The sequence below is a fragment of the Musca vetustissima genome, unplaced genomic scaffold, assembly GCF_032173495.1.
Source record: "Musca vetustissima isolate MV318-11 ecotype Yass unplaced genomic scaffold, APGP_CSIRO_Mvet_v1 utg22101, whole genome shotgun sequence".
Lineage (NCBI taxonomy): Eukaryota > Metazoa > Arthropoda > Insecta > Diptera > Muscidae > Musca > Musca vetustissima.
The window spans coordinates 69,696-93,948 of record NW_026874843.1 but is presented as its reverse complement, the minus strand read 5'-3'; the positions used below and the strand labels follow the sequence as shown (position 1 = coordinate 93,948).

Below are 24,253 nucleotides of genomic sequence, written 5' to 3'. Positions count from 1 at the left end.
CGCACAAGAAAATCGATTTTTCATATTTAAATGACAAATATGAACTGATTTTGAATACGCTTATGGTTTATTGAATTGTGAATGTATCGCAAATTTTCATAGAGGTTTAACAGTCGACAGCTAATCAGTGATGGAATTACCATTAAAATTATTAATTGTTTTTTGATTTTCTCTTTCATTGCGGATATCCACAGAGTGCATATTCGTCAATCAGTAAATTAAAAATAACAATTATATAACTATTTAGTATGATTTTCTATTTTTATATTTCGGTAAAAATGGCGACCTGTCTCCGGTGGAGGAGATGTGCGAATAATATTTGAATTCATCCATAACTAAAATATAGATTTTGAATAAAAAAGGAGCAAACGTCATTCTAAAGGGGAAAATTCGTTAATCACTAAGTGTTTATCATCGAGTAAAACGGGAATCGAGGACAGGAAATATCGTAATTAATTTAAAACCCGATAGTCGAATTTGTGAATAGAAGGTAAATATCTCAGTGAAATTGGGTGAATTTCACATATTTTGATCGCTCTGATTTTAGATGAGAATGCGTTCATTCTCTGTATAGACCTCATTTAGCTCGTCTATATACGTCATCCACATCGTATATAAAGTCTTTCTCCAGCTCATCTATATAGACTCCCCTAAGCTCGTATCTTAAGATTCCATCCGATTCGTCAAGAACAACTCCCTTCTGGAAGTACCTCTGACAGCTTGTCTATAAAGACAACCCGCAGCTCGTCTATAAAGACTCCCTTCAGCTCGTTTATAAAGACTCCCTTCAGCTCGTCTATAGAGACTCCCTTCAGCTCGTCTATAGAGACTCCCTTCAGCTCGTCTATAGAGACTCCCTTCAGCTCGTCTATAGAGACTCCCTTCAGCTCGTCTATAGAGACTCCCTTCAGCTCGTCTATAGAGACTCCCTTCAGCTCGTCTATAGAGACTCCCTTCAGCTCGTCTATAGAGACTCCCTTCAGCTCGTCTATAGAGACTCCCTTCAGCTCGTCTATACGAACTCCCTTCAGCTCGTCTATACGAACTCCCTTCAGCTCGTCTATACGAACTCCCTTCAGCTCGTCTATACGAACTCCCTTCAGCTCGTCTATACGAACTCCCTTCAGCTCGTCTATACGAACTCCCTTCAGCTCGTCTATACGAACTCCCTTCAGTTCGTCTAAAAAGACTCAATATTGAAAAATTTCTGAAATATGATTTTCTTGTCTGGGATTTATTTATCTCTCCATTATCATTCGTATTGTCCTTGAATAAAAACTTGAATGATATTATTGTTGTTATAGTAAAATTTATGTACAAATTATAATGTCCGAAGGTGACCTACAAAACATAAATGCAAAAACAAAACAAAATTAAATTGAATTGAATAATACTAAAAGTAAGACACCATTAACCATGACGCTCTAGAGCTGGCCAAAATGTCTGCAAGGCACAGTGCCAACAATGGACTAAACTCAGGCCTATATAAATTGCAATTTGTTGATCAATTGTTATGCACAACGCTTACAATCAGTTAACAAAAAACAACAAATTTTGCCATCAGATTCAGGCGACAAATTTTCAACAAAAATAAAATGCAGAAATTGGTAAAGAAGTCATTCATTTATCGTGATTGTAATATTTCTAAGGAAATAAAAATTTTTAATTTTATTTCGTCAAAAGGTCCTTGTATTCCTTGCTGTTCTGGCTTTAGCTGTTGCTGAACCCGGTCATCATGCTCATGTGGCTACAGCACCAGTTCCTGCAGTACCTGCGGTGCCAGCAGCTGCTGCTTACACAGCAGCACCAATTGCTGCTGCCTATACCGCTCCTTTGCCAGCTGCTTATGCAGCTCCGTTGGCCGCTGCAGCTTATCCTGCACCTTACGCTGCTGCTTATTCTGCTCCAATTGCAGCAGCTTACACAGCACCCATTGCAGCAGCGTATACTGCCCCCATAGCTGCTGCGTACCCTGCTCCATATGCTGCGGCATATACAGCTCCCTATGCTGCTGCCTATACAGCTCCTTATGCGGCTGCTTTTACAGCTCCTTTAAACTCGGCCTATTCTAGTCAACGCGTGGATATAATCAATAAATACAATGCTCCCATTATCAGTACCCCTGCTAGACTAGTAGCACCATCCGCCACTTATATCCCTGCACCAGCTCGTGCAATTGCCCCAGCCATAGCTCCTGCTCCGGCTAAAATTGTGGCCGCTCCTGCCCGTTATTCTGCTCCAATTTTAATTTAAAATGGAGAGGTTTGTATATTTATTCTTGGATTTTCGCCTGAAGTCCAGAATATAAAACTGTATATTATTTACTCAATATATATATTTTTATATATTTTTTAAAATAATAATAAATAAAGATACTTTCATTGTGCAAATACTTTGTTTCAATATAGAGATAAATATACTTTCTGAAAGAAGATAGAAGGACAGGAGGGCGAGTCCTTACAGATGCGCAGTGAGTCTTTCATAGACGAGCTGAAGGGAGTCTTTCATAGACGAGCTGAAGGGAGTCTTTCATAGACGAGCTGAAGTCAGTCTTTCATAGACGAGCTGAAGTCAGTCTTTCATAGACGAGCTGAGGGGAGTCTTTCATAGACGAGCTGTAGGAAATCTTTCATAGACGAGCTGAGGGGAGTCTTTCATAGACGAGCTGAGGGGAGTCTTTCATAGACGAGCTGAGGGGAGTCTTTCATAGACGAGCTGAGGGGAGTCTTTCATAGACGAGCTGAGGGGAGTCTTTCATAGACGAGCTGAGGGGAGTCTTTCATAGACGAGCTGAGGGGAGTCTTTCATAGACGAGCTGAGGGGAGTCTTTCATAGACGAGCTGAGGGGAGTCTTTCATAGACGAGCTGAGGGGAGTCTTTCATAGACGAGCTGAGGGGAGTCTTTCAAAGACGAGCTGAGGGGAGTCTTTATAGACGAGCTGTAGGGAGTCTTTATAGACGAGCTGATGGGAATCTTTTATAGACGAGCTGATGGGAGTCTTTCATAGACGAGCTGATGGGAGTCTTTCATAGACGAGCTGAGGGGAGTCTTTCATAGACGAGCTGAGGGGAGTTTTTTATAGACGAGCTGATGGGAGTCTTTCATAGACGAGCTGAGGGGGGTCTTTCATAGACGAGCTAAGGGGAGTCTTTCATAGACGAGCCGGAGGAGGTCTTTATAGATGACTGGAAGTAGTCTTTAAGGACTAGCTAGAAGATGTTTTTAGAATCGAGCTAGAGCGAATCTTTATGGACTAAAAGAAGGATGAGAGACGAGCTTTGGGGGCGAGCTGGAGAGATTTTTTATAGACGAGCTGACTCCCTTTATAGTCGAGCTTAAGAGAGTCTTTATAGACGACTGGAATAAGCCTTTATAAGCGAGCTGGAGGGTGTCTTTATAGACGAGGGGGTTGGAGTCTTTATAAAATATAAATAATTTGTAGAGGGTATTTACAGACGAACTGGAGGGAATGCTTGGAAATTATATGGGAAAGTCTTTTAAGACAATCTGGAGGGAATCTTTATAAACATGCTGGAACTGTCTGCAATTTTGTATTTCCGTTATATACAGAGTAGCAAACCCTTTTCACTGAGACAATATAAAAGCCATAAAGATTAATGTGAAGGAGTTCCCTTGTAATAAATATGACACCTCATAATAAATATGCTATGTATTAATAGCGACCTTTTATCTTATCACATCGAAGAGTTCCATAGAAAATCTAGGTAGGGTGAATGGTATAGTCATGTTTGGCGTTCATATAAATTGACAGATTTTCGACAAATTTTGTTAATATTTGCTAAAGACTTTTGTGAAAAAACATCAACAAAAATAATGAAGACATTAACATTTAGTTTGGTAAGTATTGGGAATTATTATTTGGAATTTTAAAATTGTAAAATAATTTGTTTTTTTTTTATTTAGTGCATTGTCTTATTGGTAATTCCACAAATCTATGGCTTATGTGCCGATATCAATGCCAATGAATTGTGCCAACAAAATGGCTCGGAAGGACCCATCCCTCTGGTGTGTGATGAATCTTGTGTGAAGTATGTTTGATAATTATTTGAAAGGTTTAAAAACATTTTATTGAAGGAAATACTTTATTTTGAAATGTTAAATATTTATTTATATTATGTATTTATTTGTTCATTTGCAGTTTTATAATTTGTTATGCTACGGAAGACAAACTACAAGGACTAGTCAAGGCTTGTCCTCCAAAAACCTATTTCGATGGTTCCACGAACTACTGTACAGCTGACAAACCTTCGTATTGTAAATAATTCAACAATTTTGCGGCTCTTTGCTGTTCCGCGCAATTTGGTGGTCGTTCTTTTTGACATTTCCCAGTCAGTTCATTGAAATAGCCATCACAGTAATAATACCAGCCCAAATATTGTCCAGATAATAGGTAACTATAAACGTATCTGAAAGAAAACGAAAAAAAATGTTTTTTTTTTTTTTAATAAAAATTAGTAAAAGAATTCACATTACACTGATTTAAAAGCTGGTGATTTAAAGAGCTGGATGGAGTCTTTATGGACGAGCTGGATGGAATCTTTATAGACGAGCTAGAGGGTGTCTTTATAGACGTGGTGGAGGGAGTCTGTATAGACAAGGGAGGGAGTCTTCATAGACAAGCTGGAGTTTTTATAGAAGAGTTGGAGAGGGTCTTTATATACGCGCTGCAGGGAATATTTATATACGAGCAGGAGGGAGCCTTTATGGACGAGCTGAATAAAGTATTTGGAGACGAGTTTGAGATAGTATTTTTAGACGATCTGAAGGGTATCTTTATAGACAATCTGATGGGAGTCTTTATAGACGATCTGAGAGGAGTCTTTATAGATGAGATAAGGGGGAGTTTTTATAGACGAGCTGAAGTTAGTCTTTCATAGACGAGCTGATGGGAGTCTTTCATAGACGAGCTGAAATTAGTCTTTCATAGACGAGCTGATGGGAGTCTTTCATAGACGAGCTGAAGGGAGTCTTTCATAGACGAGCTAAGGAAGTCTTTCATAGACGAGCTGAAGGGAGTCTTTCATAGACGAGCTGATGGGAGTCTTTCATAGACGAGCTGATGGTAGTCTTTCCTAGACGAGCTGAAGGGAGTCTTTCATAGACGAGCTGAAGGAAGTCTTTCATAGACGAGCTGATGGTAGTCTTTCCTAGACGAGCTGATGGGAGTCTTTCATAGACGAGCTGAAGGGAGACCTGCTAGAGAGCGTCTTTATAGATAAGCTGGACATTGTAAACGAGCTGGGTGGAATATTTGTAGATAACTTGGAATGAGTCTTTAAAGACGACATGGAAAAAGCTTTTTAGATGAGCTGGAGAGAGCTCTTATAGGGGTCCTGAAGAGAATAATTATAGCCGAGTTGGAGAGTGGGTATATAAATAATTTGTAGAGGGTATTTACAGACGAACTGGAGTGAGTTATTTTGGAGGAGTTGGAGGTAATCTTTATAGACGTGTTGTAGGGAGTCTTTGGAGACAAGCTGGAGGGGGGAAACTTTGTAGACAAGTTGGAGAACGTCTTAGGAGACGAACTGATGGTAGTCTTTAAAAACCTGCTCGTGTACACTTCCTCCAATCAAACTGGAGGGAATCTTAGGATACGATATTAACGGATTTTCTTGTCGAATAGAAGGAAGTTTTTATAGACCTGTTGGATAGCATTTATTGGGGGAAATCCTTAAAACCATTAACATGATTTGGACCTTCATATGCGGGCAATTTTATGGGGAGGGCCCAAAACTTAGACATACATATATCAAAAATGTTCCACAAAGATGATTAGCACCATACTACTTTCCGGAATTAAAAATTATAGACATGGGACTATATCAAAACATGAATGTACACCCAAAAATTTTCTATTTTTGTTTGCGTGGTCTAGAAAACCGGGTATTGCTGAATATCGAAATTGTGCGGTAACTTCATATGGGAGCAATACCAAAACTTGGAGCAATACAGCCCACAAACAATACCAAAAATCCGAGAATTTTAAATTCTAAAAATTGGATATAAATAAGTCAAGCATTGTATCTCGTGCCTATCAAACAAATGTAGAGTCCTTGGTACACTATTTACATAGACTAGAAATATATAGGAGCTATCTATCTAAATCGGAACCGATTTCAAGAGGACTGTACACAGGTCATTCTAGGATCCATCCGTTACGCTGTACTAAGTTTCGTACCACTCGGACAATCTTTGGGTATTTGGTGCATCATTTGCAGAAAATCGGCTGAAGAGATAAATATGAGCTATATCTAAATGTGACCGATTTAAAGGAACTTTTACACAGATCATTCTAGACTCAATTCGGTTTGCTATAATTAATTTCATCAGTTGTGATGATGGCAGTATAAATTAATATTAAAACATGCAGAGGCCTTTACATATTTTCGTAATTTATATGAAGGTCAAGAAAACCTCTTTCCGGACCATTACTTCTGAAAGTGCACATAAACATGTTCGTTTTTTTAACACAACTGTCTTGATTCATTTCATCCTCTTGAGGTTGACTGATCATTCCTTGCCCTCGATCGTTTTCCCGCGGTAAATCATAGTTTATGTATTTATGTACGAATATACTTACTCCTCACAAGTGGGATCATTGGTTTTGAAATATCCCGCTTTGCCAAGTTGACTACAAAAGGTATTGGCATCCACTGGTGGCGAAGTACTTGATGGAGATGTTACTGTCGTTGTCGATTCTGTTGTACTGCTCTCTGTGGTCGACATTAGTGGTGTGGATACTTCTGTTGTCGATGGTGTTGGTGTCGGTGTGGGTGTTGTTTTTTCAATTAAACACGAAGGCTAGGAGAAGAGTGAAATCATACAAAAAGGTTTGAAATACAAAAAAAAAAAAAAAAACACACACACAACTTACCATATTCGTTGCAGCTGCCACACAAACATCATTTGAATAGATATTGCAAACATATCCCTCAGGACAGGATTGCGTTAGGGTGTTGTAGGGAGAGTAGCGGCCAAAACAATAACTATAAGTTGTCTGATCGACACATGTAAAGGCACCTTTGGCTTCATCGCAATCGCTACAATTTTCTTCGTAACAAATCGGTGTGAAACCATCATCGGGCAAACGACATATTTGACGATCAGCTGTACAAACGCGACCCGCCGGGCAGGCAGTTATTGTGGGAATAGCTTCGCCTAGAGTGTTATAAATTTAAAAGGGTTATTGACCTTATAAGGGTACTCCTTATTTTTGGGCACGTTTTTCGAATGAATTGCCGGTGAATTCGTTTCTTGCCAATACATTATCAATATGGGTTGATTTTTTAGAGAAGACCTCAAGATATAACGGTATTTTCATAATTTCTGTAATTGGGGAGATTGAGTAAGTTTTCCAAACAAATGACTGTAAATTTATATTTTGGATTCTCATTGGGTAAATAACCTTCCTACCAAATATTGCCACTATTTTCCCTAGTTTCGGGGTAACAATACCGCCATTTTGAGGATTTTTCATTCGAATTGGGTCTAATTTGATATTTTAGGTTTTCTTTCTACCATATAAAAAGGGGTCATAGACAAAATGAAGCGGCTGAAGCAGGAAGTGTAGCATAGACGTGACTGAAGAAGGTCGACTTTAATAGATCAAAGCAAGATTTGAAACAGGGAGTCTTTCACACACCATCTGAAGCAAGGAATCTTCCACAGACGACATGGGAAAGACATTCGTATTTCCAAAAAATGGAAACATTTCATAAATGTCAGACATATTTTTTTACTTTACCACTATTTGCGCTCATGTTTTTCTTCTTCTCTCTTCTTTTTAACAACAACAAATGTATTCTTCTTAAGAAAAAACACTACGCCTTAATGTTCAGGAGGGTTTTTTCGTCCTCCAACTCTAACAACTAAAAAAATGTAAACATTTCATAAATATCAGAATTATTTTCCTACATAGATCTACTTTACCACTATTTGCGCCCATATTTTTTTCTCTCTTTTTTGACAAGTACAAATGCTTTCCTTCTATGAAAAAGAAAAACACCAACACTCATTGTTCGGCAGGGTTTTTTTGTATCGTCCTTCAACTCTCACCGTTACTTTTTCTCTTGCTAACAATCACCGTCTCTTCACTCACTCGATTTTGGTTAGTTTAGTTTAGTTAGTTGCATTGCATTGTTTCTTTATTAGACACAGTTACTAACCTCAAATTATTCCGATATAAAATGCTTAAATCCGGACACTATTCTATTATTATTACTATTCATATAATGTACGACATTTTTTTTCTGTGTAAATCAGACGGAATTCTTAGAGAAGTTGGAGCAGCGAGTCATTATAGAGGAGCTCGAAGGAGACCGTATAGAGGACCTTTTTTCGGCTTGCAAAAACTGGGAATACATAGATACATACAATCACTGACCCCCAACATTTAACGTTAACGACAATTTACGGTATTTTGAAAATTGAAGGCCGTCATTTCCGAAGTTTCCAACTTAAAAGTCTCTAATTTGATATGTCCTGGCATAGTACCCATAAAAAGTCCCGAACTATTTTAAGTATTTTGAAGGAGTACCTATCATGCAGAGTACTTCAAAGTTCAGCTGTCCTGAACTACGCCTCCCACCACCCATAAATGTCCCATGTTTCAGCTTATAAATTAAAAACTCGTTATGACCTTCTTTAATATAAAAAATTCTTTCTGTATCAGATTTTCCATAAAGGGCAAATTCGTTTACAAACACTTCCTGCCTATTTTTGTCAAATAACATTCCCTCCTTCAGCTTGTCTATAATGATTCTCTGAAGCTCATATATAAAAATCCTTTTCATTCTATTGATTCCAAGCTTTTGCAAGCCAAAAAGGTCCTCTATACGGTCTTCGTCAAGCTTGTCTATAAAGACTCTCTGCTCAAAGTTCGCTGGAAATACCGTCCGATTTAATTTTGTCTATAACTCGTCTACACTGAAGTGTTCAGAAAGTGATGCCAATGTCCGGTTTTAAGCATTTTATATCGAAATAATTTTGAAAATACATATGCGAATTTTATAATACCTTTCAGAAGTCAGTAACAGTGTCAAATAAAGAAACAATGCAAAAGAAACCAAAATCGAGTGAGTAGAGAGACGGCGGTTTTTAGCAAGAGAGACAGTAACGCTGGGAGTTAAAGGACAATACAAAAAAAACCCTGCTGAACAATGAGTGGTGTTGTTTTTATTTTTCTTAGAAGGATAACATTTGCACTTGTCCAAAAAAGAGAGAAAGAAAAATATGAGCGCAAATAGTGGTAAAGTAGATCTATGTAGGACAATAATTTTGATATTTATGAAATGTTTATATATATATATATATATTTTTTTTTTTTGAAAAACTAGTGGCCTTCTCATGATTATAAGAATTTTTACTTGTATTCCAAGCGAGGTATATCTACAATATGGGAAAAGTATGGACAATGCCATATTTTTTGTGTATAAATTTGCACCACTTTGACTTCCTGCCTCAGATCATCTATAAAAGAAAACTTCTTCCGGTCGTTTTTGAAAGACAACCTCTTTCAGATCCCCTGTGAAAATCTCGCAGTTTCAAGTCTTCGGTGAAAGTCTCCATGCTTCAGGTCGTCTGTGGCTCCTGATTCGTCCACGTCTTTGAATACTTCCTGTTTCAGCCGTCGTCTATGAAAGACAGATATACTGTATTGGTCTCCTATTAATACAACCGTTGCTATATCGACTTCAATAAGTATTCTGTGCTTCAAATCCCCCATGAATATCACGTGTGTTTTATAAATGTCACCGGAGGAACTTTTGCTTTCAGACACACATATTTATATACATACATACCATTGTAACATGTTGAGAAATGGGTTTCATTACGGCACGCCACATTATTCGATTGTAAGCAAATATTACAAATTCCAACTTTAGCTGTATCCCCAAAATGGCCGAGTGCTATTAATAACTGTAGAAAGAAACACCATTATTACTAATTTTCCATTTGTTTAAATTTAATCCACAAAATACACATTCACTCAATAATTATTACAATGATTAAGGGTAATAAATTTAGCATGGTCATTGCCCCCAATTTGTTGTGACTCATATTTTCGTTTACGCTTAAATTTGTTTCAAATATTTAATTTTCAATATTTATTTATATTTTTTGTATTAAAACTTTAGAGAACTTTTATATTTATCCATCCGCCTAAATCACCGCCGTACAAATAATTACGGTCTACTGAACTTATTGGCCCACATTTGTTAAGAAGTCAAAGAAATTTCGCTTTAGTTTACCTTGACTTTATATGATTATCATAAAGATAAATAATTGATTTGGATCGAACAATTGATTTGTTTTTCTTTTTTTTTATCGAATTGTCGTCGTTGATTTTGAGCAAAAAGTGAAATTAGGTGACATATATACGTTGGTGTGTTGAACTTAGTAGGAGAATGTGACGTAGAAGAGAGTACTTTATGTGTTCTCTTTACTTTAATTGTTAATTATTAACAAAGATTAGAGTACATTAGGGTGGATTTTGCGTAGGGAAATTAGGTGACAAATTTTTGTGAGTTTGTATAACTAAGAGGGAGTAAAAAGAGAACAGTACTTTAACAGCTCTCTTCTTTTAATTTTTATTAGCCACAAATGTGTATTGGGACAATTATTAATGAAAACTAAATAAATTATTTGTAGGAGAGATTAAAACGGAAGCTGAAAAAATATTATTTATAGACGGGACTGAGGGGAGTCTACTACAAACGAGCTGAAGTTCCCTTCCTTCAGTATTGAGTTGCTGAAGGCAAAGAGTCAATTATAAATGATGTTGAAGCAGTAGATGGGGCTAAAGCAGAACTTTTTATATACGGGGCTGAAGTAAGATGTATATATAGACGAGCCTTACTAAGGTTTTTATAGACCAGATTTATAGACGAGCTGAACATAAAAGTCTTTATAATAGAGACAGGGAGTTCCTTTAGACGAGCTTGGGATAATGAAAGAAGTCATTAAAGAGGAGACTGCAGTATCGAGTCTTTTAGACGACCTGAAGAACAATTATATTTAGCCGAACTGTTTTTGTAGAAGGTTCTTAAACAAGGATTTTTTATAGACGAGGTTTAATCAAAGAGTTTTTATAGACACGACAGAAGTTGTGAGTCTTTATAGACGAGTCTGAAATAGGAGGAATTCTCTGTAGTCGAGCCGAAAAAGTAATTATTTTTAGTACCATTGAAGCAGGGAGTCTTTATAGACGAGACTCAATCAGGAGATTTTTTATAAAATGTTGAAGTAAGGAGTCTTCTACACTAACTCAAGAATGTCTCTACAATATTTCAAGTGAAAATCTCAAGAACTCTTGAAGATATAGCCGATTTATTGTGTCAGCATTAAGTGACGGCTGAAGGGCTTCTCAAACTATAAACGCGTTTTTCTCCACATATTGGTTTTGCGAATGGCGGGCACGATAACTCAAAAACTAATAGCCCAATCGATTTCAAATTTTTACACGTTTCTCTGTGTGTGTATAGCTATCGTATGAACTAGGATAAAGCCAATCGGTGAAGATCTTCCTTATTTTTTAACTTGGTTTTTGGTCAAAATTCGGCGATTTTTCAAAAATATTTTTTCAAAAGTCCGCCATTTTGTTAATTTTAGAGCGAAGTCAATAATCCTCGTTCATACGAGAGCCAGTTGGAATTTTCGGGATTCCGATGATCCAGTGAGGAGTTATCATGCCCGCCATCAAAAATAAGGACTTTTCTTTAATTACAAAAAACAACAACAAAGCAATAACAAAATTTTTTTGTAAATTATTTTTCTTCTTTTTTAAATCTTCAAATATATATGTGCAAAGTTACAAACCTTAACAAGCATTGGTATTGATTTACCAGCCGATTGAAAATCTTGAAAAATTAAAATCGAGAATGGGTGGGGTTCCCTTAAGTCGAAAATTTTTGAATATCCGGTTCAAAAATTTCGAAATTTATTTTTGTGACGTATAACTGCATATATATGCTTTATAAAAAGTTCGAGGAATCCAACAGTTCTACGTAATAAGGAATGCATACTGAATTTATTCAAATATTGTAATAATTGGAGTCCAGTTCAATAAATTAGGGACACAAGGATTCGAGGACGAAATGTTCTACAAAAAAAATCTTCATTCGATTTTACAGCAATCTAAAAATACATATAATAGGTCCAAATTGAGATATGAAGCTATGTCCGAACTTTGTCCTACGGCGTTTTTTTTGCCTTCTGAGGTTTTCATGTACTCACCAAAGTCTTTCATACCCAATAGGAATTTTCCACCCCCCAAAATCTTGTTGCCCAGTGTAGTTAATCAATTTTCTTAGGTTTCCATTGTTAAATAATTTATTTTTTCGATATTCTATAGGTCAGTCTCAAAGTTTCTTTTAGAACAAAACTGGAGCTGGGGCAGCAGCATAGGTCAAGGGTGCGGAGTAAGCGAAAGGAGCAGCATAGGTGGCAGCGTATTTGGCAACAACAGGGGTAGAGTAAGCAGTAGCTACAGGGGTGGTGTAAGCAGCAGCTACTGGAGCGGCGAAAGTCTTGGCAACAACAGGGGCAGCAACGGGAGCAACGACTGGTGCGGTGGCAATACCATTGTAGTTACGGGCAACATATTGGCTACTGGTGGCAGTCACAAAGGGAGCTGGGGCAGCAGCAACAACAGCTGCGGGTGCGGTATAAGCCAAGGGTGTAACCAAACCGGGCTTAGCGGCAGCACAGGCAATGACAGCGAAGATGACAACGGCCTAAATGAGACGAAACAAATTGTTAATATTTTGTATCAATTTGATGTGAAAGCTTTAATACTTACGAATTTGAACATTTTGAATTTAGATTTGTGAATTTGAAATGTTATTACTCTGATAAGTAAGCGACTTCTGATACCAAATAAATAATAAAGCCAAGTATTTATAGTGGATAAAAGTTTACCGTCTTGTCTTTAATAATGAATTCGTTTCAACAATTGTTTCAAATCCATAGCTAATCATATCAGTCAGTATACATTGGGTTTCTTTAGAAATAAACACAACGCATGTTCAATTAAAATTCGGGACACATGTAGTGGGCCACTTGTATTTCAAAATAAAATAAAATTATATTTAAATATTTCATTTATTTTGTTTCTGTATGGAATCCACTTAGCCGAGGTAATGGTAATTCTTGTAGATTTCAAGAACATATGATGTGCAAGGTCAGTAGTTTGTATTTTAAATTATATGTCTTTAAACTTAAGACAAATTAATTAAGAAATTAAATTGTATCCATTTTTCGTATAAATAGTTAACTTCATTATTGGATTGATATCAGAAGTCACTTACTTTTTCGAGTAATAACATTTCAAATCCACAAACCTTAACTCAAAATGTTCAAATTCGTAAGTATTGAAATTTTTGCATTAAATTGATATACGATATTAACAATAGATTTATCCAAAATTAGGCCGTTGTTATCTTCGCTGTCATTGCCTGTGCTGCCGCTAAGCCCGGTTTGGTTGCTCCTTTGACTTACACCGCTCCCGCTGCTGTTGTTGCTGCTGCCCCAGCTCCATTTGTGACTGCCACTAGTAGTCAATATATTGCCCGTAACTACAATGGTATTGCCACTGCCCCAGTTGTTGCTCCCGTTGCTACTCCTGTTGTTGCCAAGACTTTTGCCGCCCCTGTTGTTGCCAAGACATTTGCCGCTCCAGTAGCTGCTGCTTACACCGCACCTGTCGCTGCTGTTTACTCTACACCTTTTGTTGCCAAATACACTGCCACCTATGCTGCTCCTTTCGCTTACTCCTCGCCATTGTCTTACGCTGCTCCAGTTTTGTTCTAAAAACTGCCAAGCTTGACCAAAGAACTCCATGACAAATAAATTATTTAACCAAAAAAAAAAAAAAAAAAAAACAAAAAAACAATTCTTGACTTGTTTTATTTTTGAAATTACAATTATTGTTATAGACTCTGAGTTATTTTAAATAATATGACATGGGATATTCAAATTTCAGGATTCCAACTCTATTGGTTCACCCATAATTCAAATTGTACTAAATATAGTACACAGTAGTACGAATTTCTAAAATTTCCTACTTAAGCCAAATCTACACCCCCACAGTGATCCTTAATCCAAGTTTCAGGATTCCAACACTATCGGTTCACCCACAATTCAAATTCTACCAAATTTAGCACACAGTAGTACCAATTTTCAAAACTTCCTACATACCCAATCCTACACCTTCACAGTCATCCATAACCAAAAATTCGTACAAATTTCTAAAACATCCTACATATCATAATCTTACTCCTCAGAAGTGATCCTAAACCCAAGTTTCAGAATTCCAACTCTATCGGTTTACCCAAAACTCAAATTGTACCAAATTTAGTACACAGTAGTGCTAAATTCCAAAACTTCATACATACCCCAATCCTACACCTTCACAGTGATCCTAAATCAAAACTTCATGTTTTTAACTTTATCGCTTCACTCACAATATAAATTGTACCAAATTTAGTACGCATGAGTACAAATTTCTAAAACTTCCCACATATTTCAATCTTACACCACCACAGTGATTATGACTACAAATTTCACGATTCTATTGGTTCACCTAATATTCAAATTGTACCAAATTTAGTAGCATTTAGTACCCATAAGTATTAATTTGTTAAACAGAATCCTGACCCTAATCCTACATTCCTACAATGATCCTAACTCCAAATTTCATTGTTCCAGAACTATCGGTTCATCTAAATCCAAATTGTTTCAATTATAGTACGATTTAGTACTTTTCGTACACATAAGTAAAAAATTTCCAAAACTACCTACATATCCCAATCCAACACTCCAACGGTATTGTTAATTTAAATTTTCAGGATTCCAGCTCGATTTGTAACTCCAAATCCAATTTGTACAAAATATAGTACCATATAGTACATTTCGTACACATGAGTACACGCTTTCCAAACACTCCTCATATCGACCCTACTTCTCAACCTTAATTTGCATTCCAAATATCAAGTTTTTAGCTCAATCCATTCACACGCTACGAAATTGTACCAAATTTTGTACATTTCAGTACTTTTCGGATACTTACAGTTCGAATTTTCAAAAAGCCCTTTTGCTACTACACTCTATAAGTACACTCTACACTCCATAAGTGACGCTCAATCCAAATTTCAGAGTTCTAGCTCTACTGGTTCGCCAAATACAAATGATACCATATTTAGTACGTTTCTTACCGTTCTAGTACGAATTTCCAAAAACTCAGCCTTATCTGACACCTTTGGACCAAGAGTGACCCTCACCTAAAATTTCAAGACTCTAGCTTCAGCCGTTTCGTCTGGGCGTTGATGAGTCGTTAAATCAGACAGTCAGTCACTCAGTCATTCACTTTGTTCTTTTATTAATATAGATTGATCGGGTTTAAAATCTGCACCGGTTGCTGGAATACCCTATTTGTGACCACGTCGAGTATGCTACAAATAGGAATACGATAATCATACATTAATTCAATTTATATTCTAAATTCTCGGTCTTGAAGATAATCGATAGATTTTGTGTCGTGGGGTATCCCACAGGGTCTTTCGGATGTACACTTAGGTTAACCACAAAGCAAGGCAATATCTCCAAATACTTAAATATTTGATCATTTCGGTATGGTCCAATAATACGGAAAGTCATCTTAGAATTTTATATTTTGGTATTCCCAGTTGGTAGCAATTTTTTTACATTTTAAGGGAACCCCCCCCCCCCCCCCCCATTCACGATTTTATTTTTTCAAGATTTTCAATGAATACAAATGCTTGTTAAGGTTTGTAACTTTGCACATATATAATTGAAGATTTAAAAGAGAAGAAAAATAATTTACAAAAAAATGTTGTTATTGTTTTGTTGTTGTTTTTTGTAATTAAAGAAAAGTCCTTATTTTTGATAGCATGAATACAAATGCTTGTTAAGGTTTGTAACTTTGCACATATATAATTGAAGATTTAAAAGAGAAGAAAAATAATTTACAAAAAAATGTTGTTATTGTTTTGTTGTTGTTTTTTGTAATTAAAGAAAAGTCCTTATTTTTGATGGCGGGCATGATAACTCCTCACTGGAGCATCGGAATCCGAAAATTCCAACGGTGTTAGAAAGAGTACATGTCTGGCTCTCGTATGAATTAGGATTATTGACTTCGCTCTAAAATTAACAAAATGGTGGACCTTTGAAAAAAATATTTTTGGAAAATCGCCGATTTTTTACTAAAAACCAAGTTAAAAAATAAGGAAGATCTTCACCGATTGGCTTTATCCTAGTTCATACGAGTTTTTGAGTTATCGTGCCCGCCATTCGCAAAAAAATGTTTAGAGAAAAACGCGTTTAAAGTTTGAGAAGCCCTTCAGCCGTCACTTGATGCTGACACAATAAATCGGCTATATCTTCAAGAGTTCTTGAGATTTTCACTTGAAATTTTGTACAGACATTCTTTAATCAGTGTAGATTCGAATTATATCAACAAAAAAATTGACCCCGAGAATGGGACTTAACTTAACTGATTTTCCTTAAATTTAGGTGCTCCCGATATTATATACATATATATTGTGTTGATGATAATAGTATGTATTAATATTCGACTATCTAATCAAAAAAATTAATCAACCTGCATTTTGTTTCTTGTGTTATATTTCACATATAAAATAATTCAACGAAGCTTAAAAAATTTAGTTCAAGCCTGAGGTTACCTCGACTCCGTAAATCAATTGTAAAGACCTATCTCACCCTATCGGGTGAGGGTCACTTATAAATTTTAATGTCAGGCAGACGAAAAATTCAACAGAAAAAAGGGTCTGTAAAAATATAAGTGATTTCTAACATTGTCAGTGACGAGTAAAATGTCATAATGGTGTAATTTTGCACTACTAAAGGTAGGCTTCATAAGGAAGTGAATTTATTTGCATGTCTAACATTAAAGTGTAGGCTTAGAGGAATATTACACTATATACGCTACATATGCAGGAGCTGCAGTAGGTGGCCCTCTATAAGTAATACAGTAAATAAATAATTATGATTTTGTTTAATTTTGTATATAATTTATTGTATCGATATTCTATAGTTCAGTCTCAAAGTTTTTAGAACAAAACTGGAGCTGGGGCAGCAGCATAAGTCAAGGGTGCAGAGTAAGCAAAAGGAGCCGCATAGGTGGCAGCGTATTTGGCAACAACAGGGGTAGAGTAAGCAGCAGCAACAGGGGTGGTGTAAGCAGCAGCTACTGGAGCGGCGAAAGTCTTGGCAACGACAGGGGCAGCAACGGGAGCAACAACTTGTGCGGTGGCAATACCATTGTAGTTACGGGCAACATATTGGCTACTGGTGGCAGTCACAAAGGGAGCTGGGGCAGCAGCAACAATAGCAGCTGGTGCAGTGTACGCCAAGGGTGTAACCAAACCGGGCTTGGCAGCAGCACAGGCAATTATAGCAATGATGACAACGGCCTAAATGAGACGAAACAAGTTGTTAATATTTTGTATCAATTTGATGCGAACGTTTTAAGACTTACGAATTTGAACATTTTGAATTTTTGTAGGTTTTGAAATGTGCTTACTTTGATAAGTAAATGACTTCTGATATCAATCCAACAATGAAGTTAACTATTTATACGAAATAGTGATACAATTTAATTCACCTTCAGCTAAACGATAATTTTGAATATGAAATGGCATATCATTTTAAATATAAATAGTTCACCTTCCACATCAAATGTTCTTGAAATCTACAAGAATTACCGTTACCTCCACGAAATTAAAAGCGAGTTCCATTAAATTACATAAACAAAATAAAGTACATATTTAAATATAATTTTATTATTTGAAATAAAAACGCCCCACAAACTGTGTCCCGCATTTTAATTGTGTGTTAAATAAGCAATGTTTATATTGCTAAAGAAATCCACTGCACACAGAAGCATATGGCTGGCAGTTGGTTGGAAATAACATTTGAAACTAATTTTTGACAACGACAAGACGGCACATATTTATTCACTATAAATACTTGACTTAATTTTACATTTGGCATCAGAAGTCACCTACTTATCAGAGTAATAACATTTCAAAATCGCAATCCTTAATTCAAAATGTTCAAATTCGTAAGTAGTGAAAATTCGACATCAAATGTCTTTAAATTATTAAATATTAAAACTTGTTTCGTCTCCTTTAGGCCGTTGTCATCTTCGCTGTCATTGCCTGTGCTGCCGCTAAGCCTGGTTTGGTTACTCCTTTGGCTTACACCGCACCCGCTGCTGTTGTTGCTGCTGCCCCAGCTCCCTTTGTGACTGCCACCAGTAGCCAATATGTTGCCCGTAACTATAATGGTATTGCCACCGCACCAGTTGTTGCTCCCGTTGCTACACCTGTTGTAGCCAAAACTTTCGCCGCACCTGTTGTTGCTAAGACTTTCGCCGCTCCAGTATCTGCTGCTTACACCACCCCTCTTGCTGCTGCTTACTCGACCCCTGTTGTTACCAAATACGCTGCCACCTATGCTGCTCCTTTCGCTTACTCTGCACCCTTGACTTATGGTGCTGGCCCAGCTCCAGTTTTGTTCTAAAAAAACTTTGAGATTGAACTCTAGAATATCGACCAAATAAATTATGTATACCAATGTTAAAGATTATGTATTTCTTTCTTGTGTTACTTAGAGAGAATCAGATGGGATTCGATAGAGAATTCCATGGAAGTCGATTTTAACGATTTGCCATTTCATTTAAGCGCTTAAAAATCATCCGATTCCGCTTTCTGGTGTGGTAATGGTAATACTAGAGTAGGTGATGCTAATACGGCACCCATTTGTTTTTAGATAACCAAATTTTTATTTTTTATCCGAATTTGTTGCATTTTCATTCAAAAAAAAAAATTTAAGAGATATTTGAGAAAAAATTTAAAATTTTCCACGATTTGGCGCAGGGGTTTTTTCCACGATTTGGCGCAGAGTGAAAATCTGGTCAATGGTGGATTTGCCAAGTCTCAAGCCACATTGGTATGGTCCAATAATGTCATTGACCATTGGCTTCAGTCGTTCACACAGTACGCACTTTATATGCGATGGGAAGGAGACTAATACCTCTATAGTTGGCACATATCGTCTTGTCTCCTATTTTATGCACGGGACACAGGATGCTGAGGCTCCAATCATTGGGCATGCATTCTTCTAGCCAAATTGTAGCGTATGTTTAACAGTAATTTGCCTTTGAGTTGATAGAATATAGGGGAGCGTATGATTACTAATAAAAACTTCATAAAAAATCAGCAGCTTAATACAATGTAATGGCCTTGAAATAATTTTCAAATATTCAGATTAGTATTTCAAAAAATTATTTTCAAAAATCCCAAGGATTTACTCATTTTTAATAAATATTATTTTAAAAACAAATCCTTTTTAATTTTTTTAAATGTTTTATTTTTTGTGTTTTTTTAAACCCATTTCAAATATTTTATTTAATATATTGGGTGATTGGTGCGTATGACAAACGTCAGCATGTATACGCCTTATAGTTTAATAAATTGATTCGATAGTTCTATGAGACAAATTGCAATATGTATATTATTTATATGAATAAAATAAACTTGTCAACTATTAGGGATTATCGTATTGACAACAATTGTCACATAAATAATTTGAATATTAAATTTGTATTTAATAATCAATTATATATTTATTTAATACTCGATCTGCTTTTTTTTTACATTACATGGTATACCATATGATGTTAATGTGGTACAGTACAGGGTGAGATAAAAAACTGCAACAAAGTCAAACCCCATAATTTTTATATATTTTTTAAAATTTTTTTGAAAGAAAGCAAAAATTTCGAAAATAGCATCAAATTTTAGAATAAGTTTATATTTGTTCGAATTGGTCACCTTTGGCACGAATTATGGCCTTGCTCTGTGGTATTTTGGCCCATTCCCGGCGAAGCGCTTGCTTGAGGTGATCGACAATTTGGTATTTTTTAGTGCCAAAATTATTTTCCAAAATACTCCAGACACAATAGTCCAACGAATTAGTATCCGGAGATTTTGGCCATTGTGCGCTAGAAATGTAGAGAGGAACCTCATTTTGTAACCATTCTTGGGTGGCGCGTGCTGAGTGCAATGGTGCTGAGTCCAAGGTCTGTTGGAATGTCCAAGATTCAGAGGGGGCAACAGTAACTACCGTATTATCAACAATCATTTTCTAGTCTAGACTCATAGATTTTATAATAACAGTGAAGTTGGGATCAGTGTTACCGCTGGCAATTTTAAAAAAGTTGCTCAAAAAGTCGTTCCCTTGAAAAAAGGTCGCAAAGAAAAATAAATTTGTCAAAAAAGCTGGTCGGAGAATATGTCAGATACCCTTGAAACTCGAAAACGACGGAGAATTAACACATAAAAAGGAAAATTCAACATTAAAAATGACAAAGAAGAAAAGTCGCACAAAGCTTAAAAAGTTGCAGAGTTACAGGGCATCAAAAAGGTTGCAAATTGCGACTTTAGTCGCACAACGGTAACCCTGGTTGGGACAACAGGTAAATTAAATGGTTCAGAGTAACTAAATGGAATATAAGAGTTCTTGGCATAAACAGAAGATCAGATGGAATTCTCTATTGACAGTAGGTGGCCCTCTATAAGTAATACAGTAAAGAAATAATCATGATTTTGTTTTATTTTGGTATATAATTTATTGTATCGATATTCTATAGTTCAGTCTCAGAGTTTTTTTTAGAACAAAACTGGAGCTGGGGCAGCAGCGTAAGTCAAGGGTGAAGAGTAAGCAAAAGGAGCAGCATAGGTGGCAGCGTATTTGGCAACAACAGGGGTCGAGTAAGCAGCAGCTACAGGGGTGGTGTAAGCAGCAGCTACTGGAGCGGCGAAAGTCTTGGCAACGACAGAGGCGGCGAAAGTTTTAGCGACAACAGGAGCAGCAACGGGAGCAACAACCGGAGCGGTGGCAATACCATTGTAGTTACGGGCAACATATTGACTACTGGTGGCAGTCACAAAGGGAGCTGGGGCAGCAGCAACAACAGCAGCGGGTGCGGTGTAAGCCAAGGGTGTAACCAAACCGGGCTTGGCAGCAGCACAGGCAATGACAGCGAAGATGACAACGGCCTAAAGGAGACGAAACAAGTTATTAATATTTTATAGAAAATTGATGTAGAATTTTCACTACTTACGAATTTGAACATTTTGAATTTAGATTTGTGGTTTTGGAATGTGATTACTTTGATAAGTAAATGACTTCTGATATCAATCCAACAATGAAGTTAACTATTTATACGAAATAGTGATACAATTTAATTCACCTTCAGCTAAACGTTAATTTTGAATATGAAATGGCATATCATTTTAAATATAAATAGTTCACCTTCCACATCAAATGTTCTTGAAATCTACAAGAATTACCGTTACCTCCACGAAATTAAAAGCGAGTTCCATAAAATTACAGAAACAAAATAAATGAAATATTTAAATATAATTTTATTATTTGAAATAAAAACGCCCCACAAACTGTGTCCCGCATTTTAATTGTGTGTTAAATAAGCAATGTTTATATTGCTAAAGAAATCCACTGCACACAGAAGCATATGGCTGGCAGTTGGTTGGAAATAACATTTGAAACTAATTTTTGACAACGACAAGACGGCACATATTTATTCACTATAAATACTTGACTTAATTTTACATTTGGCATCAGAAGTCACCTACTTATCAGAGTAATAACATTTCAAAATCGCAATCCTTAATTCAAAATGTTCAAATTCGTAAGTAGTGAAAATTCGACATCAAATTTCTTTAAATTATTAAATATTAAAACTTGTTTCGTCTCCTTTAGGCCGTTGTCATCTTCGCTGTCATTGCCTGTGCTGCCGCTAAGCCTGGTTTGGTTACTCCTTTGGCTTACACCGCACCCGCTGCTGTTGTTGCTGCTGCCCCAGCTCCCTTTGTGACTGCCACCAGTAGCCAATATGTTGCCCGTAACTATAATGGTATTGCCACCGCACCAGTTGTTGCTCCCGTTGCTACACCTGTTGTAGCCAAAACTTTCGCCGCCCCTGTTGTTGCTAAGACTTTCGCCGCTCCAGTATCTGCTGCTTACACCACCCCTCTTGCTGCTGCTTACTCGACCCCTGTTGTTACCAAATACGCTGCCACCTATGCTGCTCCTTTCGCTTACTCTGCACCCTTGACTTATGGTGCTGGCCCAGCTCCAGTTTTGTTCTAAAAAAACTTTGAGATTGAACTCTAGAATATCGACCAAATAAATTATGTATACCAATGTTAAAGATTATGTATTTCTTTCTTGTGTTACTTAGAGAGAATCAGATGGTGCACCAAAGTCCCGAAAATCATTCGATTTGCATGAATTTTTTGGATAGCGTACTGAATGAAGTCTAAAATGATGTGTGCTAAGTTTCGTTAAAATCGGTTCAGATTTATATATAGCTCCCATATATAGTACTCCTATATATATATATATATATCCGTCCGATTTTAAGTAAATGGTGCACTAAAGATCCATAGCTAGGCCGATTGACACAACGTACTGAAGTTAATATAAATTAATCTCTGATAAGTTTCCTTGAAATCGGTTCAGATATACATATAGCATAGCTTCCATATATAATTTCGACTTTAGGGTACATATGCTGAATATACCCAAAGTGGTGATGATACCCTTCACCACTAGTCGACCCAGTCCGACTTTACTACTTTCCTTACTGGTTTTTGTATGGAGAAGTTGTTAGAACTTGTAGGCTTCCTTTTACTGTGCGATTCATGGTAGCCTCTTGTAATATTAGTAGAGAGCAAATCTACCAAGGAGTAATGAAATATTGGTCCTAGACCCACCTTTAAGTATACCGATCGTCATATCTCGACTAGCTGAGTCCGTCCGTCTGTCCATTATAATTTGTTAACACGATACAGGCCACAGTTATGGACCAATCTTCACGAAATTTTGCATGTGGCTAATGAAGACCCCTATTGTTTCTGCTAAAGATCGGTTAATATTTTGGGGATGAAATGGACCAAATATTAAATTTTTGTCGGTTTTTCTGGTCGCTCCAGAGGCCGCAATTATGGCCTGAACATCGTGAAATTTTACATGCAGAAGGGAACGGGCCAAAGAATGTTTTGATAAATATCGGTCAATATTTAGCGGGTCAAATGGACCCTGACTTTTGTATGAAAAATGACAAAATTTGGATTCTATGACGTATATATTTACTCCTAAAGGACATAGACCCGAGAAATTGATAGTATATCCAAGAGGAGTGACTGACTAACAGGTGCTAACGTATTCAGATATTATTTAGTAACCCATTACCACACTAGAGGGCGGAAATATAACGCTGATCGATTTGAAATTTTCCATGGGGTTCCCGTTATGGTCAAGGACAGCGCTTATAATTTTCGGTGATGATCAGATAATAATTTTGGGATGAAGTAGACCGAAAACATAATTTTTTTGCAATTTTTCGAATCGATCAGTTGTAAGCCGATCATCACCATACAACCCACGCTGAAGTCAATCTGGACAATTAATAAGAAGGGCTGTACTGAATATTAGTAATATTCGGAAAATATGTCAGTGTATGGAAGATGTGCTGTTGACCTCTAATCGGGCAAGAGGGTGCAAATGTCACGAAATATTTCCCAGGCTCGAAATAAACTTCCTTAGAAAGTTAGAACTCCGTCGTATTTGTGTAGGGTATCGTATGATCGGTCCCGTCCGACTATACTGCTCCGCTCACTGATTTTTATATAAATTCTATAGTATTTTTTCTGCACTTTTCTAAAATTTGTAGCATTTTTTAAATAAAATCTACCTTTTTTCTCAATCAATATTGAAAGATTTTATATATCACGAATTCCACAAAAAGGTCAACCACATAGGTGAAACATCAATTCGTTAAGAGAGATATGAAATTATATAGGAAATATTTGTTGCAATCCGGACAATATATTTTTAGTTGAATTTTGAAAAATAACCACAGTTTTTCTTTTTGTTGTTCCATTTTCGCGTGGAGAGTAACTTGGGCATATATTTATTAGATTTAAACACAAATTTTGTATCCGTCATGCACATGTTACATTTTTCCTCAATAAGTTGGTTTAGAATCGGACTTATAGGCAAAAATTTCGTGACGATTGGTCCATGATTGCATAATGATATACTAAAGGTCTTGGGGCCATACAAAGCTATAATACCCTGACAACATAGTTATGTGGGGTT

General features: G+C 36.6%; 6 protein-coding genes across 6 annotated transcripts; 3 read left to right on the top strand and 3 right to left on the bottom strand.

The window, feature by feature from the left end:
• Positions 1–12,396: 12,396 nt before the first annotated feature.
• On the bottom strand, positions 12,397–12,836 carry LOC133337096 (pupal cuticle protein C1B-like). Its single transcript, XM_061545363.1, has 2 exons — positions 12,825–12,836; positions 12,397–12,759 (listed from the first exon to the last, which is right to left on the bottom strand). Exons 1-2 carry the CDS (start codon positions 12,834–12,836, stop codon positions 12,397–12,399), a joined length of 375 nt encoding a protein of 124 aa, XP_061401347.1.
• Positions 12,837–13,376: 540 nt separating this feature from the next.
• LOC133337045 (calphotin-like) lies at positions 13,377–13,834 on the top strand. Its single transcript, XM_061545312.1, has 2 exons — positions 13,377–13,388; positions 13,454–13,834. The coding sequence occupies exons 1-2, from the start codon at positions 13,377–13,379 to the stop codon at positions 13,832–13,834; spliced, it is 393 nt and encodes a 130-aa protein (XP_061401296.1).
• A 3,266-nt stretch (positions 13,835–17,100) lies between these two features.
• On the bottom strand, positions 17,101–17,552 carry LOC133337125 (cuticle protein 38-like). Its single transcript, XM_061545389.1, has 2 exons — positions 17,541–17,552; positions 17,101–17,475 (listed from the first exon to the last, which is right to left on the bottom strand). The coding sequence occupies exons 1-2, from the start codon at positions 17,550–17,552 to the stop codon at positions 17,113–17,115; spliced, it is 375 nt and encodes a 124-aa protein (XP_061401373.1). The 3' UTR covers positions 17,101–17,112.
• Positions 17,553–18,113: 561 nt separating this feature from the next.
• LOC133337033 (cuticle protein 70, isoforms A and B-like) lies at positions 18,114–18,586 on the top strand. The gene is made up of 2 exons (XM_061545301.1): positions 18,114–18,125; positions 18,197–18,586. The coding sequence occupies exons 1-2, from the start codon at positions 18,114–18,116 to the stop codon at positions 18,584–18,586; spliced, it is 402 nt and encodes a 133-aa protein (XP_061401285.1).
• Positions 18,587–20,736: 2,150 nt separating this feature from the next.
• Positions 20,737–21,203, bottom strand: LOC133337022 (larval cuticle protein F1-like). The gene is made up of 2 exons (XM_061545290.1): positions 21,192–21,203; positions 20,737–21,126 (listed from the first exon to the last, which is right to left on the bottom strand). The coding sequence occupies exons 1-2, from the start codon at positions 21,201–21,203 to the stop codon at positions 20,737–20,739; spliced, it is 402 nt and encodes a 133-aa protein (XP_061401274.1).
• Positions 21,204–21,767: 564 nt separating this feature from the next.
• On the top strand, positions 21,768–22,240 carry LOC133337011 (cuticle protein 70, isoforms A and B-like). Its single transcript, XM_061545279.1, has 2 exons — positions 21,768–21,779; positions 21,851–22,240. The coding sequence occupies exons 1-2, from the start codon at positions 21,768–21,770 to the stop codon at positions 22,238–22,240; spliced, it is 402 nt and encodes a 133-aa protein (XP_061401263.1).
• The last annotated feature ends 2,013 nt before the right edge of the window (positions 22,241–24,253 follow it).